General features: G+C 38.1%; 1 protein-coding gene across 8 annotated transcripts in view; it reads right to left on the bottom strand.

Moving 5' to 3' along the window:
- CFAP61 (cilia and flagella associated protein 61) overlaps positions 1 to 15871 on the bottom strand; it is a 422179-nt gene that overhangs the window by 232654 nt on the left and 173654 nt on the right. The window contains exon 15 of one of the 8 annotated variants that reach the window (XM_073236979.1): positions 11767 to 13977. The exons of the other annotated variants lie outside the window; for them this stretch is intronic. Within the exon in view, the coding sequence (XP_073093080.1) occupies positions 13938 to 13977 (40 nt within the window). The 3' untranslated portion in view covers positions 11767 to 13937. Of the gene's footprint in view, positions 1 to 11766; positions 13978 to 15871 lie in introns of those variants that run through there. 8 annotated transcript variants of the gene reach the window in all.

Here is a 15871-nt window from a genome sequence, read left to right as displayed (position 1 = left end):
GAAAAATACAACCTTACAAGACTGACCCAGGAAGAAACAGAAAATACAAATATACCAATTACCAGCAAAGAAATTGAATTGGTAATAAAAAAAAACTACCTATGAACAAAACTCCTGAACCAGATGGCTTCACCACTGAATTTTATCAACCATTTATTAAAGACTTAGCAACCATTCTCCTTAAAGTTTTCCAAAGAGTAGAAGAGGAGGGAATACTCCCAAATTCATTCTACAAGGCCAGCATTACTCTAATGCCAAAAAGAGGCAAAGACATGACAAAAAAAAAAGAAAATTACACACCAATATTTCTGATGAACATAGATGCAAAAAATACTCAACAAAATATTAGCAAACTGAATTGAAAAAAAAACATTAGAAAAAAAACCCCATCATGATCAAGTAGGATTTATTCCAGGGATGCAAGGATGGTACAACATTCAAAAATCCATCAACATCATTCACCACATCAACAAAAAGGACAAAAACCACATGATCATCTCAATAGATGCTGAAAAAGCATTTGCAAAACTCAACATCCACTTATGATAAAAACTCTCCACAAAATGGGTATAGAGGGCAAGTACCTCAACATAATAAAGGCCATATATGACAAACCCACAGCCAACATCATACTTTACAACAAGAAGCTGAAAGCTTTTCTGCTAAGATCAGGAACAATACAAGGATGTCCACTCTCCCCACATTTGTTCAATACAGTACTGGAGGTCCTAGCCATGGCAATCAGACAACACAAAGAACAAATAAAAGGCATCCAGATTGGCAAGGAAGAAGTCAAACTGTCCCTGTTTGCAGATGACATGATATTGTACATAAAAATCCCTAAAGAATCCACTCCAAAACTACTAGAACTATTATCTGAATTCAGCAAAGCTGCGGGATACAAAACTAATACACAGAAATCTGTTGCATTCCTATATAGTAACGATGAACTAGCAAAAAGAGAAATCAGGAAAACAATTCCATTCACAACTGCATCAAAAGAATAAAATACCTAGGAATAAACCTAACCAATGAAGTGAAAGATGTATATTTGAAAACTACAAGACACTCATTAGAGACACTAATAAACAGGACACTAATAAATGGAAATTCACCCCATGCTCTTGGCTAGGGAGAATTAATATTGTCAAATGGCCATCCTGCCTAAAGCAATCTACAGATTCAATGCAATCCCTACCAAAATACCAACAGCATTCTTCAATGAACTGGAACAAATAGTTCTAAAATTCATATGGAACCACAAATTCCAAATAGCCAAAGCAATACTGAGAAAGAAGAATAAAGCACGCAGGATCTCACTTTCCAACTTCAAGCTCTACTGCAAAGCGACGGTAGTCAAGACAATTTGGTATTGGCACAAGAACAGACTCAAAGACCAGTGGAACAGAATAGAGAGTCCAGATATTAACCCAAGCATATATGGTCAATTAACATATGATAAAAAAGCCATGAATATACAAGGGGGGAATGATAGCCTCTTCAACAGCTGCTGTAGGCAAAATTGGACAGCTACATGTAAGAGAATGAAACTGGATTACTGTCTAAGTCCATACACAAAAGTAAACTCAAAATGGATCAAAGATCTGAATGTAATAGGCAAAACTCTCTTGAATATAAACATGAACAACTTTTTCATTAACATATCTCCATGGGCAAGGGAAACAAAAGCAAAAATGAACAAGTGGGACTATATCAAACTAAAATGTTTCTGTACAGCAAGGGGCAACATCAATAAAACAAAAAAGCATCCTATGATATGGGAGAATATATTAATAAATGACATATCTGATAAGGGGTTGACATCCAAAATATACAGAGAACTCATGCATCTCAACAAACTAAAAGCAAATAACCTGATTAAAAAATGGACAGAGGATCTGAACAGACACTTCTCCAAAGAAGAACTTCAGATGGACAACAGGCACATGAAAAGATGCTCCGTATCACTAATCATAAGAGAAATGCAAATTAAAACCACAATGAGATATCACTTCACACTTAGGATGGTGCAACCTAAGTGTCCTTCAGTAGATGAATGGATCAAGAAGAGGTGGTACAGATACACAATGGAATACTATTCAGCCATAAGAAGAAATGGAAGCAACCTAAGTGTCCATCAGTAGATGAATGGATAAAGAAGAGGTGGTACATATACACAATGGAATACTATTCAGCCATAAGAAGAAAACAAATCCTACCATTTGCAACAACATGGATGGAGCTAGAGGGTATTATGCTCAGTGAAATAAGCCAGGTGGAGAAAGACAAGTACCTAATGATTTCACTCATCTGCGGAGTGTAAGAACAAAGAAAAAACTGAAGGAACAAAACAGCAGCAGACTCACAGAACCCAAGAATGGACTAACAGTTACCAAAGGGGAAGTTACCAAGGAGGATACGTGGGAAGGGAAGGAGAAGGGAAATAAGGAGCATTACGATTAGCATACATAATGTAGGGGGTACACAGGGAAGGTAGTATTGCACAGTGAAGACAAGTAGTGAGTCTATAGCATCTTACTTTGCTGATAGACAGTGACTGTTCTGGGGTATGAGGGGGCAACTTGATAAATGGGGGAATCTAGTAACCACAATGTTGCTCATGTAATTGTATATTAGTGATAATCAAAATTAAAGCAAAAAAAAAAGCAGAATGTAGATATGCTCCACAGGTGACCTTTTTCCAGGGAAGCTCTGAGGCAAGTGGCCAGTGACTGCTTACACCTCTGGTGGTTGGGACAGCAGCCTTTTGTTTTACCTTTGACCAGAATGACACAACAGGAACATGTGGCCAGCAAATGGGAAACACAAATGTGGTAACAGGTACATATCCTAACTGCTTTTATATAGTAATTAATGGGAGCAGCGAGAAAAAGTGAAAAATTAATATGTATAAGAAATAGATTCTGAAAGCATAGCCCCTAAAAATCAATTACTGAAGTGGCTTCTTTGAAAATGAGTCATACAGTCAGTCACAGATATGATATAAACATCTGCTGCATGTCTGGTGTATTCTGGGTGTGGGGGCCCATCAGGGAACAAGATATTCCACCATTCCTGCCCTCGTGGAGCTGACCTGTTCGTTCCAGAATCATCTTCTGAGAAATAATCTCTTAAAGTTTTAGGTGATGTATATGAGGTTAGAAATAGACTAGGAGTTGCAGAAACCTCAGTTTGTGTTTAGGTAAAGAAAGCCAGTCTAAAAATAAAATGACTTCCAAATAAAGTTGTAAGGATACTTAGCATTCATTCTCAACATGTGTCATCCTGAAATTCTCTTAAGATATATATGGTTGTCATATACACATGCACACACCAGAGGGAAATACTATTTATTGGTAAATTAACTGATATCTTTTATTTCTTGCCATATTTTCAGATAAATCACATTGAGGGTTTTTTAAATGATACCAAGACCTTCTGTGGAATGTGCTAAATAAATATCCAAAAAGACTGAGTGCATTTTGATGTTTACATATCAGAATTAGGCCTGGCAGGACTGCAAACATGGTGGGCTCATTGGATGTATCTAAATGTGGCCCTACTTTCATCTCATCACAAGTTCTGAGCAAGTTTGTGATCTTCGTTTTTGTGTTATAACCTCTATGCTTTGGCCCCTTCATTATGTTCCATGATGTATAATCAGGAAGGAGAATTCCCATTCTCCTACATGTTCTGTGTGTCACCTTGCCTAAACTCCACAGTCTCCCTAATGTACTTGAATATCCAAACCCAGGACTCCTCAGGGCACGTCACCTCTCCATGAAGAAATGGTAAAGTTCTTGCCCACTAGGCCTTTGGTCTGGCAAGTTTTGCAGCTCCAATCATCTGCTTCACAGTGTTTTTCTTCATCTCCTGTTGTTTGGTGGACCCTGGCCTCAAAGATCAGAATTTTGCCAGGCTGTGCATATCAGAAAATAGAAAATCATACATGAAAGTAGAAGGAAATGATTTGATAGTTAATTTTCAGTCCCAAATTGAATGAACGAGTGGTTTTAGCCACTTAGAAGTGTATGTGTGTATGTAGCCACTTAGCCTTGCAGACAGCTATAGGGTAATTTTTTTGATGCCAGTAAATTGAAACAAAATTATGGAAAGAAGGAGAAGTAATTTGAGTCATTCTGAATCCCAAGGAAGTGATCTATGTAACAGAAAGATAAAACAATTCGACAGTCATTGGTACAAAAAACCAAAACAATAACCCTAAAATAAAGTTTTCTACTGAGTTTTATTCAAGGAGGCTGATTTTTAAAAACCTTATTGAAAGTGTTATCAGAAGGATATTTATCACCAAGCACTCTCAGTGATACATGGGCCTGAAATAGTATAAATGGTGATGTGCTAGAAAAAAAATGACAATGAAGCATGAGTGAATCACCCACAGATCAGCAAATACAACAAAAACACTGAAAGGTGAGATCTCTGAAAAGCCAGCTACCTAAGGCACTTTTATTTACTGAGCAAAGTTGACAACTGGCAGTGTGTTTTAACTTAGCAATAAATGCTTATTCATAGAAAGTACTTTCTAGTTCACTAAATATTACTGGATAAGTAAGTTTGAAACATATGTCCTCAAATTAAAATGGCAAATGGTTTGGAAGGTCAGGAAGATGGGCTGAGTGCTAAGTTCATCCAAATGTGTCCTCCACTCATGAATAAACAAGAAGGAAAAGCCAGTGCAAAGGTTAAGAGCAGGCAAGCAGGAAAACAAGGAAAAAGAATTGTTTAACCACATTTTAATTCCATGTTAAGTATGGAAATATCCTAGAGATCATCAACATATGAAATAAAAAGTGTTCAAAAGCATTTAGCTTATACACATTGAAAATGAGAATTAACCTAAGTTTGGTAATGTTCTCTTCTCAACGAACAGCAGTCATAAGTGAAATGAGAAGGAACCTCAGTGTTGAATTTGTTGACAGAAGAGGTTGACGATCCTAAAAACTAAATGAAAGATTTGTCCCAGTGTTCACCAGCATGGCCAGAAGGCAGATGACAGACACGAATATAATTTCCCATGGGAAGAGGAAAGAGATTGAGTGGGAGACCAGAACATGAGGTCACTAAATTTAAAGTAACCAAACTGAAGAGCAAGAACAATCCATTCCAAATGTCAAAGGAGGTGAAGCAAAAATGGAAGCACATGATGTATTTTAAACCATGGTATGAAAAGAGTAGTTGTTGAAGACCTGTAGTCTAGCTGTGCCCATGTGGCTCCCCGCTCACCTCCTGTCCTGAGAGGCTTTTCCTTCCAATCTCGGCACCCCAGCATTTCTGATCCCTCATTTGCTTTACTCTTAACATTTGCTCCTATCACTTACATACTATATATTTTATCTCTTAACTTTATTTATGTCCTTCTCCTCTAACCGGAATGCAGACCCCATGATGGCTAGGATTTTTGCCTGTTTGGGTCACTTCTGCTTCCCCAGCACCTTGAATGGGGGCTGGCACACACTACACAGTCCATGTCATGTGTTGGATGAGTAAGGGAGGTGTGCTGGCAGACTCTGGAAAGAAAACACGTGCCTTCAGCCAGCTCTCTCCCCTCCGTGGTGGTGCCCGGATGTCAGGCCAGAATGCAGCAGCCATCATGCCAATGCGATGGAAGCCAACTTCAGACTGCAGCTGACACCAGGGAAAGCAGAGCAGAAAAGGCAGAGAAACCAAGACTCTCAAACTTCACACCATGAAGCCCTGCCTACCTCCAGACCTCCCAGTTATGTGAGCCAACAAATTTCCTATGATTAAAAGCCACCGTGAGTAGGTTTTTCTTTTCTCTCCAACTGAAGGCATTCCTACTGATAATCTAAATTTTGGATTTTAAAAAGATGGTTTTAGAAAAACACAGGCTAAGGAGAGAGTGTGTATGAAAACACATAAATTAGAAAGGTAACAAAAATTAAAGCATTATTTGTTATAAGTACATAAAATCTGTCTGCTTGTACCAAAAAGACTCATAGTTCACATACTTTTTTATTAAGGTATCATTGATATAAAATCTTATGAAGGTTTCCTATGAGCAATATTGTGGTTGCTACATTCATCCACATTGTCAAGTGCCCCCACCACACCCCATTGCAGTCATTGTCTATCAGCATAGTAAGATGCTATAGTCACTACTTGTCTTCTCTGTGCTATACTGCCTTCCCCGTGACTCCCCTACTTTATGTGTGTTAACCACAATGCCCTTTAATCCACTTATCCCTCTCTCCCCACCAACCCTCCCCTACCCCTTCCCTTTAGTAACCACCACACTCTTCGTTTTTAAATTTTATTTTGTTATCATTAATCTACAATTACATAAAGAACGTTATGTTTCACTCTCTTCTTAAAGTCTGTGAGTCTGCTGCTGTTTTGTTCCTTCAGTTTTTTCTTTGTTCTTAAACTCCACAGATGAGTGAAATCATTAGATACTTGTCTTTCTCCACCTGGCTTATTTCACTGAGCATAATACCCTCTAGCTCCATCCATGTTGTTGCAAATGGTAGGATTTGTTTTCTTCTTATGGCTGAATAGTATTCCATTGTGTATATGTACCACCCCTTCTTTATCCATTCATCTACTGATGGACACTTAGGTTGCTCCCATTTCTTGGCTATTGTAAATAGTGCTTTGATCTTCCCCAGTCCCTTTCCCTTTGGTAACTGTTAGTCCATTCTTGGATTCTGTGAGTCTGCTTCTGTTTTGTACCTTCACTTTTTTTCTTTGTTCTTATGCTCCACAGATGAGTGAAATCATTTGATACTTGTCTTTTTCCACCTGGCTTATTTCACTGAGCATAATACCCTCTAGCTCCATCCATGTTATTCCAAATGGTAGGATTTGTTTTCTTCTTATGGCTGAATAGTATTCCATTGTGTATATGTACCACCTCTTCTTTATCCATTCATCTACTGATGGACACTTAGGTTGCTTCCATTTCTTGGCTATTGTAAATAGTGCTGCGATAAACGTAGGGGTGCATATGTCTTTTTCAAACTGGGATCCAGAATTCTTAGGTTAAATTCCTAGGAGTGGAATTCCTGGGTCGAATGCTATTTCTATTTTGAGTTTTTTGAAGAACCACCATACTGCTTTCCACAATGGTTGAACTAATTTACATTCCCACCAGCAGTGTAGGAGTGTTCCTTTCTCAACATCCTCACCAACATGTGTTGTTGTTTGTCTTTTGGATGGTGGCCATCCTAAGTGGTCTGAGGTGATATCTCTTTGTGGTTTTAATTTGCATTTCTCTGATGATTAGCGATGTGGAGCATCTTTTCATGTGCCTGTTGTCCATCTGAATTTCTTCTTTGGAGAAGTGTCTGTTCAGATCCTCTGCCATTTTTTAATTGGGTTATTAGCTTTTTCAGTGTTGAGGCATGTGACTTCTTATATATTTTGGATGTTAACCCTTCATCGGATATGTTGTTTATGAATATATCCTCCCATACCATAGGATGCCTTTTTGTGCTGATGGTGTCCTTTGCTGTGCAGAAGCCTTTTAGCTTGATGTAGCCCCATTTGTTCATTTTTTATTTTGTTTCCCTTGCCCAAGGAGATGTGTTCAGAAAAAAGTTGCTCATGTTTATATTCAAGAGATTTTTGCCTATGTTTTCTTCTAAGAGTTTTATGGTTTCATGACTTACATTCAGGTCTTTGATCCATATCGAGTTTACATTTTTTGTGTGGAGTTAGAAAAGAGTCCGGTTTCATTCTCTCACTTGTAGCTGTCCAGTTTTGCCAACAACAGTTGTTGAAGAGACTATTTCCCGATTGTATATTAATGACTTCTTTACTGTATACTACTTAACAATATATGTGTGGGTTTACATCTGGGCTCTCTATTCTGTTCCATTGATCTATGGGTCTGCTCTTGTGCCAGTACCAAATTGTCTTGATTACTGCCGCTTTGAAGTAGAGCCTGAAGTCAGGGAGTGTAACCCCCCCTGCTTTATTCTTCCTTCTCAGGATTGCTTTGGCTATTTGGGGTCTTTTGTGATTCCATATGAATTTCAGAACTATTGACTCTAGTTCATTGAAGAATGCCGTTGGTATTTTGAAAGGGATTTCATTGAATCTGTAGATGGCTTTAGGCAAGATGGCCATTTTGACAATACTAATTTTTTCTATCAATGAGCCCATGAGCATGGGATGTATTTCCATTTATTGGTGTCTTCATAATTTCTCTCATGACTGTCTTGTAGTTTTCAGACTACAGGTCTTTCACTTCCTTGGTTAGGTTTATTTCTAGGCATTTTATTCTTTTTGATGCAATTGTGAATGTACTTGTTTTGCTGATTTCTCCTTCTGCTAGTTCATCATTAGTGTATTTCTGTGTATTAATTTTCTATCTTGCAACTTTGCTGAATTCACTTTTTAGTTCTAGTAATATCAGGGTGGATTCTTTAGGGTCTTTTTATGTATAATATCATGTCATCTGCAAACGGTGACAGTTTAACTTCTTCCTTACCAATCTGGATGCCTTTTATTTGTGTTGTCTCATTGCTGTGGCTAGGACCTACAGAACTATGTTGAATAAAAGTGGGGAGAGTGGACATCCTTGTCTTGTTCCTGATCTTAGAAAGAAAGCTTTCAGCTTTTTGCTGTTAAGTATGATGTTGGCTGTGGGTTTGTCATATATGGCCTTTATTATGTTGAGTTACTTGCCCTCTATACCCATTTTGCTGAGAGTTTTTATCATGAATGGATGCTAAATTTTGTTGAATGCTTTTTCAGCATTTATTGAGATGATCATGTGATTTTTTTCATTCTTTTGATTGATGTGGTGGGTGATGTTGATGGATTTTTGAATACTGTATCATCTTTGCATCCCTGGAATAAATCCTACTTGATCATGGTGGATAATCTTTTTTTTTAGGAGAGCAAGGTACAGGCTTTTATTTAGAAATAAAGTGATAGGAAAGAGCTCCTGGCTCACACAGGAGAGGACAAGAGAGTTGTCTAGGGGATTTATAGGCAGTTGAGGATTTGGGGGAATTGAGGGCTTAGGATGTGGACTTGTACCACCTGCCCTGCCCTCAAGGTGGGCTGAGTTGTTGTCTGTCTGCTAGGGCTGTTTACAGTGAAGTCACGGGTTATACTGAGATACCCTTGCAGAACAGTCAAACATTCCAGGCCAAGTTGCTCAGGAATAAGAGTGAGGCATAGATCTCCTACCTTGCAGTGGTGAGCATTGGGTTCCATGAAATTGATGAAGTTAGGAGAGAGTTAGGAAAGTCCCCTGCCTAACTGAGAGGCCATGGTGGCCTGAAGAAGCAGGCTGGAAGTCAGAGAGACACTCCTCATGGAATACACAATCAGGCTGTTGGGGTCTGATTCCAGACACGTGGACCTTTGAGAAGCCACTGAAGCGTAGCCTCAGCCTAGACTCTCGCAGTTGCCCATGGCTTTCCTCTGTCCCTCGCATCCAAGGAGATACCTCTGAAATGGAATCCTGGCCTCCACTCAGGTGACATTCCCGGCTCCCAAGGGAGATGGGGGATCCACTGAGGGAGATGCAGGGGAACCTGTCACTCGAGACTTTGAGAACGGCAGCTGGGCTAGTCCCATTTAAGTGGCTGACAAGTGCCTGATGTTTTGTGCCATAGACGGCTTCCTTCTATAAGGACAGTGAAAGAAAAAGGCTGGCTTGGATGCCAATACTTACCTCCGATGTTATCCTGGATGAGCCCCCAAAGATGATGCCAGGGTTCTTGTTTGCAGAGTCAAGAATGAACTTAGCAAACAGTCAATGTAGGAGAGCAAGGTACAGACTTTTATTTAGAAATAAATTGAGAGGAAAGAGCTCCTGGCTCATGCCAGGAGGGGACAAAAGAGTCCAATGGATAATCTTTTTGATGTAGTTTTGAATTCGGTGTGCCAATATTTTGTTGAGTATTTTGCATCTATGCTCATCAGGGATATTGGTCTGTAATTTTATTTTTGTGGTGTCTTTACCTGGTTTTGGTGAGGCTGGCCTCATAAAGTGAGTTTGGAAGGATTCCCTCCTCTTCTACTTTTTTGAAAACTTTAAGGAGGAAGGATATTAGGACTTCTCTAAGTGTTTGATAAAATTCAATGTGAAACCATCTGGTCCAGGAAATTTATTCTTAGGTAGTTTTTGATTACCAATTCAATTTTGTTGCTGATAATTTGTGTGCTCAGATTTTCTGTTTCTTTCTGGGTCAGCCTTGGAAGGCAGTGTTTTTCTAGAAATTTGTTCATTTCTTCTAGTTTATCAAATTTGCATATAATTTTTCATAGTATTCTCTAATAATTCTTTGTATTTCTGAGGTATCCATAGTGATTTTTCATTTCTCATTTCTGATTCTGTTTATGTGTATGTGTAAAGACTCTCTTTTTTTGTTGAATAGGCTGGCTAGGGGGTTATCAATTTTGTTTACTCTCTCAAAGAACCAACTTCTGGTTTCATTGATGCTTTCTATTGCTTTATTCTTCTCAATTTTACTTGTTTCTCCTCTGATCTTTACTATATCCTTCCTTCTACTGACTTTGGGCCTCTTTTGTTCTTCTTTTTCTAGTTTCATTATGAGTTTAGACTGTTCATTTGGGATTGTCTTTCTTGAAGCAAGCCTGTTTTGCAATATACTTCTCCCTTAGAATGGCCTTTGCTGCATCCCACAGATTTTTTTGGCGTGTTGACTTGTTGTTTTCATTTGTCTCCATATATTGCTTGATCTCTTGTTTTTATTTGGTCATTGATCCATTAGTTATTTAGGAGCATGTTGTTAAGCCTCCATGTGTTTGTGGTTTTTGTTTGTTTTGTTTGCATAATTTATTTCTAGTTTCATACCTTTGTGGTCTGAGGAGCTGGTTGGTACAATTTCAATCCTTCTGAATTTACTGAGGCTCTTTTTGTGGCCTAGTATGTGATCTATTCTGGAAAATCTTCCATGTGCACTTGAGAAGAATGTGTATCCTGCTGCTTTTGGGTAGAGCATTCTGTAGATGTCTGGTAGGTCCATCTGTTCTAATGTGTTGTTCAGTGCCTTTGTCTCATTACCTATCTTCTGTCTGTCTGCTCTGTCCTTTGGAGTGGTATGTTGAAGTCTCCTAAAATGAATGCATTACATTTTATTTACCCTTTTAATTCTTTTAATATATGTATCAGGTATGTAGGTGCCCCTATTTTGGGTGCATAGATATTTATAATGGTTATATCCTCTTGTTTGACTGACTCCTTTATCATTTTGTAATGCCCTTCTTTGTCTCATTTCTTTCTTTGTTTTCACGTCTATTTTGTCTGATATCAGGACTGCAACTCTTGTTTTTTTCTCCCTCTTATTTGCATGAAATATCTTTTTCATCCCTTCACTTTTAGTCTGTATATATCTTTTGGTTTGAAGTGAGTCTCTTTTTGCCAGCACATAGATGGGTCTTGTTTTTTTAATCTGTTCTTTAACTCTATGTCTTTTGATTGGTGCATTGAGTCCATTTATATATAGGGTGCTTATTGATAGATGTGTACTTACTGCCATTGCAGGTTTTAGATTTGGGGTTACCAAACGTTCAAGGGCAGTGTCTTTACTATCTAACAATCTAAATTAACTCGCTTATTATGCTATTTCAAACACAATCTAGTTGATTTAATTTTGCATTTGGTTAGTAACTAATTGGTCTTCTTCCTTTACTGTAGTTTTATTTTCTCTGGTGGCTGCTAATTAGCCTTAGAAGCTTCCATCTATAGCAGTCCCTTTAGAATATACTGTAGAGATATTTTGTGGGAGGTAAATTCCCTAAACTTTTGCTTATCTGGAAATTGTTTAATTTGTGCTTCAAATATAAATTATAATCTTGCCAGGTAAAGTATTATTGGTTCAAGGCCCTTCTGTTTCATTGCATTAACTATATCATGACACTCCCTTCTGGCTTGTAAGGTTTCTGCTTAGAAGTCTGATGATAGCCTGATGAGTTTTCCTTTGAATGTGATCTTATTTCCCTATCTGGCTGCTTTTAATACTCTGTCCTTGTCCATGATCTTTGCCATTTTAATTTTTATAGGTCTTGGTGAGTCTTCCTTAGGTCCCCTGTGTTGGGAGATCTTTCATGGCCTTAGAAACCATTTCCTTCCCCCAACTGGGTAAGTTTTCAGCAATTATTTCCTCAGAGAGACTTTCTATACCTTTTTCTCTCTTTTCTTCTTCTGATACACCTATAATGTGAATATTGTTTCATTTGGATTGGTTGCACCATTCTTTTATTATTCTTTCAATCTCTGTGTTATTATTCTTCCATTCTATTATTCTTTTTTCTCTCTGTGCCTCAGCTTATTTGTATTTTTTTTCTCTAATTTCTGTTTCGTTTACCATCTCTACCTCAACTAGTCTGCTTATAAATCCATCCATTGTATATTCTATTTCAGGTACTGAATTTTTCGGTTTCTTTTTCTTGACGTCCTCCCTGAGAACTTGAATATTTTTATGTACCTCTGAAAGCATGTTTATGATTTTTTTTTGAGAGGGCATCTCTCATATTTATTGATCAAATGGTTGTTAACAACAATAAAATTCTGTATAGGGGACTCAATGCACAATCATTAATCAACCCCAAGCCTAACTCTCAACAGTCTCCAATCTTCTGAAGCATAACGAACAAGTTCTTACATGGTGAACAGTACAAGGGCAGTCATATCACAGAAACTTTAGGTTTTGATCATGCAACATGAACGATAAACAATCAGGACAGATATGATTATTCATTTGATTTTTATACTTGATTTATATGTGAATCCCACATTTCTCCCTTATTTTTTTAAAAATAAAATGCTGAAGTGGTAGGTAGATGCAAGATAAAGGTAGAAAGCATAATTTAGTGCTGTAAGAGGGCAAGTGTAGATGATCAGGTCTGTGCCTAGAGACTAAGTATTAATCCAAGCTAGACAAGGGCAATAAAATATCCATGGATGCAGAAGATTTCTCTCAAAACAGGGGGGTGAGGTTCTAAGCCTCACCTCTGTTGATCCCCAATTTCTCACCTGATGGCCCCCCTGCGACTGTGCCTGTCTTAGGTTGTTCCTCCCTTGAGGAATCTTACCCGTCTCTGGCTAACCAGTCATCTTCCGGGGCCATACAGGGAAATGTAAAGTTGGTGAGAGAGAAGCAATATTCTATGAAAAGGTTAGCTTTTTACTTCTTTGCAGATTTATGCCCTGTGGCTTCTATGCCAAGCATTTGTCTTGAGGTATCTTTACCACTTGGAAGAACTATGATACATGGTCATTTTTTATATGAGGCACGAATTCTACTAAAGGGTTGTAATTAGGAAGGAAAAAGAAAAGCTATAGAAGTAGCAGATGGAAGAAAACACGGGGAGATTGATTATTTCTTTGATATAACTTCTTGTAGAGTAATACAAGCATGTATAGGTTTTAACAAACTACTAATTAAATTGAGTACACACATTAACAGAATAGGAATACAGATACATAACCAAAGCAGACCTACAATTACCAGCCATATCCAGTGAAACCAAGAAAACCAGTTAGGTACCCTAGGCATTTGTGAAAACTTATCAATAATATGATGGATATTGTCTAACTGAACTTGAATAGTTGGAGAAAAATCAGACAAATTAAAACAACACATTCCTGGGAACTGTTCACCTTCCATATGTTCTTTTAACAATAGATAGTCTATAGTAGCATGATTTTGAAGCACTGCAACTCGCACTTCTCCTAATTCTTGGTTGAGTTCCAAAAATATAGAACCAGTCAAATTTGTTGTTTTACTGTATGCACAGGCTAGCTTAGATATCTCCTTCTGCATTCCAATGGCAAGTCCAGGATCTGGCGGGATGAATGCAGCTACAACTGCAACAGCTCCAGGATATTTGTTGAAATTTTTTGATGATCATCTTCCAGAGGAATAACTCTTCCAGAGGATGTTGACGTTGGAAGTTCTTCTTCATATCGTATCTTAATTCATTTTCTGGGTAGCCAAATTAGGCTTTGATCCTCTGTATAAACACAAACAAACCCTTTGCCCACACTTTGATATGACCTTTATACCATTGTGAAGAACCTATTGGAGACCACCATACAGGAACTGCTTTTTTTTAAGAGAAAGAAATATTATCAGAAAAATTTACTTCCTTATCTGATCATCCGACACCCTTTAAAAGATCAAAACTAAGGATATGTAAAGCATGCATTAATAGTAGATTTGCAGTTAATTTTATCCTAACAGGGAGTAAGCGCCCCTTTTTTGTTATCATAAATCTACAATTACATGAAGAACATTATGTTTACTAGGCTCTGCCTTAAACCAATTCCCCCCACAAACCCCATTACAGTCACTGTCCATTAGCATAGCAAGATGTTGTAGAATCACTACTTGTCTTCTGTGTTGCACAGCCCTTCCCTTTCCCCCATCCCCCACATTATACATGCTAATCATAATACCCTCTTTCTTCTTCTCTGCTCTTACCCCTCCCTTCCCTCCCATTCTCCCCAGTCTCTTTCCCTTTGGTAACTGCTAGTCCATTCTTGGGTTCTGTGATTCTGCTGCTGTTTTGTTCCTTCAGTTTTTCCTTTGTTCTTATACTCCACAGATGAGTGAAATATTTGGTATTTGTCTTTCTCCGCTTGGCTTCTTTCACTGAGTGTAATACCCTCTAGCTCCATCCATGTGGTTGCAAATTGTAGAATTTGTTTTCTTCTTATGGCTGTATAATATTCCATTGTGTATATGTACCACCTCTTCTTTATCCATTCATCTACTGATGGACACTTAGGTTGCTTCCATTTCTTGGCTATTGTATATAGTGCTGTGATGAACATAGGGATGCATCTGTCTTTTTCAAACTGGAGTGCTGCATTCTTAGGGTAAATTCCTAGAAGTGGAATTCCTGGGTCAAATGATAAGTCTACTTTGACTATTTTGAGGAACTTGCATACTGCTTTCCACAATGGTTTAACTAATTTAAATTCCCAACAGCAGTGTAGGAGGGTTCCCCTTTCTCCACAACCTTGCCAACATTTGTTGTTGATTGTCTTTTGGATGGTGGCCATGCTTACCTGTGTGAGGTGACATCTCACTGTGGTTTTAATTTGCACTTCTCTGATAACTAGTGATGTGGAGCATCTTTTTATGTGTCTGTTGGCCACATGAATTTCTTCTTTGGAGAACTGTCTGTTCAGCTCCTCTGCCCATTTTTTAATTGGATTATTTGCTTTTTGTTTGTTGAGGTACGTGAGCTCTTTATATATTTTGGATGTCAAGCCTTTATTGGATCTGTCATTTATGAATATATTCTCCCACACTGTAGGATACCTTTTTGTTCTATTGATGGTGTCCTTTGGTGTACAGATTTTCAGCTTGATATAGTCCCACTTGTTCATTTTTGCTTGTGTTTTCCTTGCCCAGGGAGATATGTTCATGCAGAAGTCACTCATGTTGATGTCCAAGAGATTTTCACCTATGTTTTTTCCTAAGAGTTTTATGGTTTCATGACTTAAATTCAGGTCTTTGATCCATTTCAAATTTACTTTTGTGTATGGGGTTAGACAGTGATCCAGTTTCATTCTCTTACATGTAGCTGCCCAGTTTTGCCAGCACCAACTGTTGAAGATGCTGTCATTTCCCCATTGTATGTCATGGCTCCTTTATCAAATATTAATTGACCATATATGTTTGGGTTAATGTCTGGAGTCTCTAATCTGTTCCACTCGTCTGTGGCTCTGTTCTTGTGCCAGTACCAAATTGTCTTGATTACTATGGCTCTGTAATAGAGTTTGAAGTTCGGGAGTGAGATCCCCGCCACTTTATTCTTCTTTCTCAGGATTGCTTTGGCTATTTGGGGTCTTTGGTGTTTCCATATGAATTTTTGAATAGTTTGTTCCAGCTCGTTG

Source organism: Manis javanica, chromosome 5 (assembly GCF_040802235.1).
Source record: "Manis javanica isolate MJ-LG chromosome 5, MJ_LKY, whole genome shotgun sequence".
NCBI lineage: Eukaryota > Metazoa > Chordata > Mammalia > Pholidota > Manidae > Manis > Manis javanica.
Note: the sequence above shows the minus strand (reverse complement) of the source record. Positions and strands in the feature narration are given on the sequence as shown.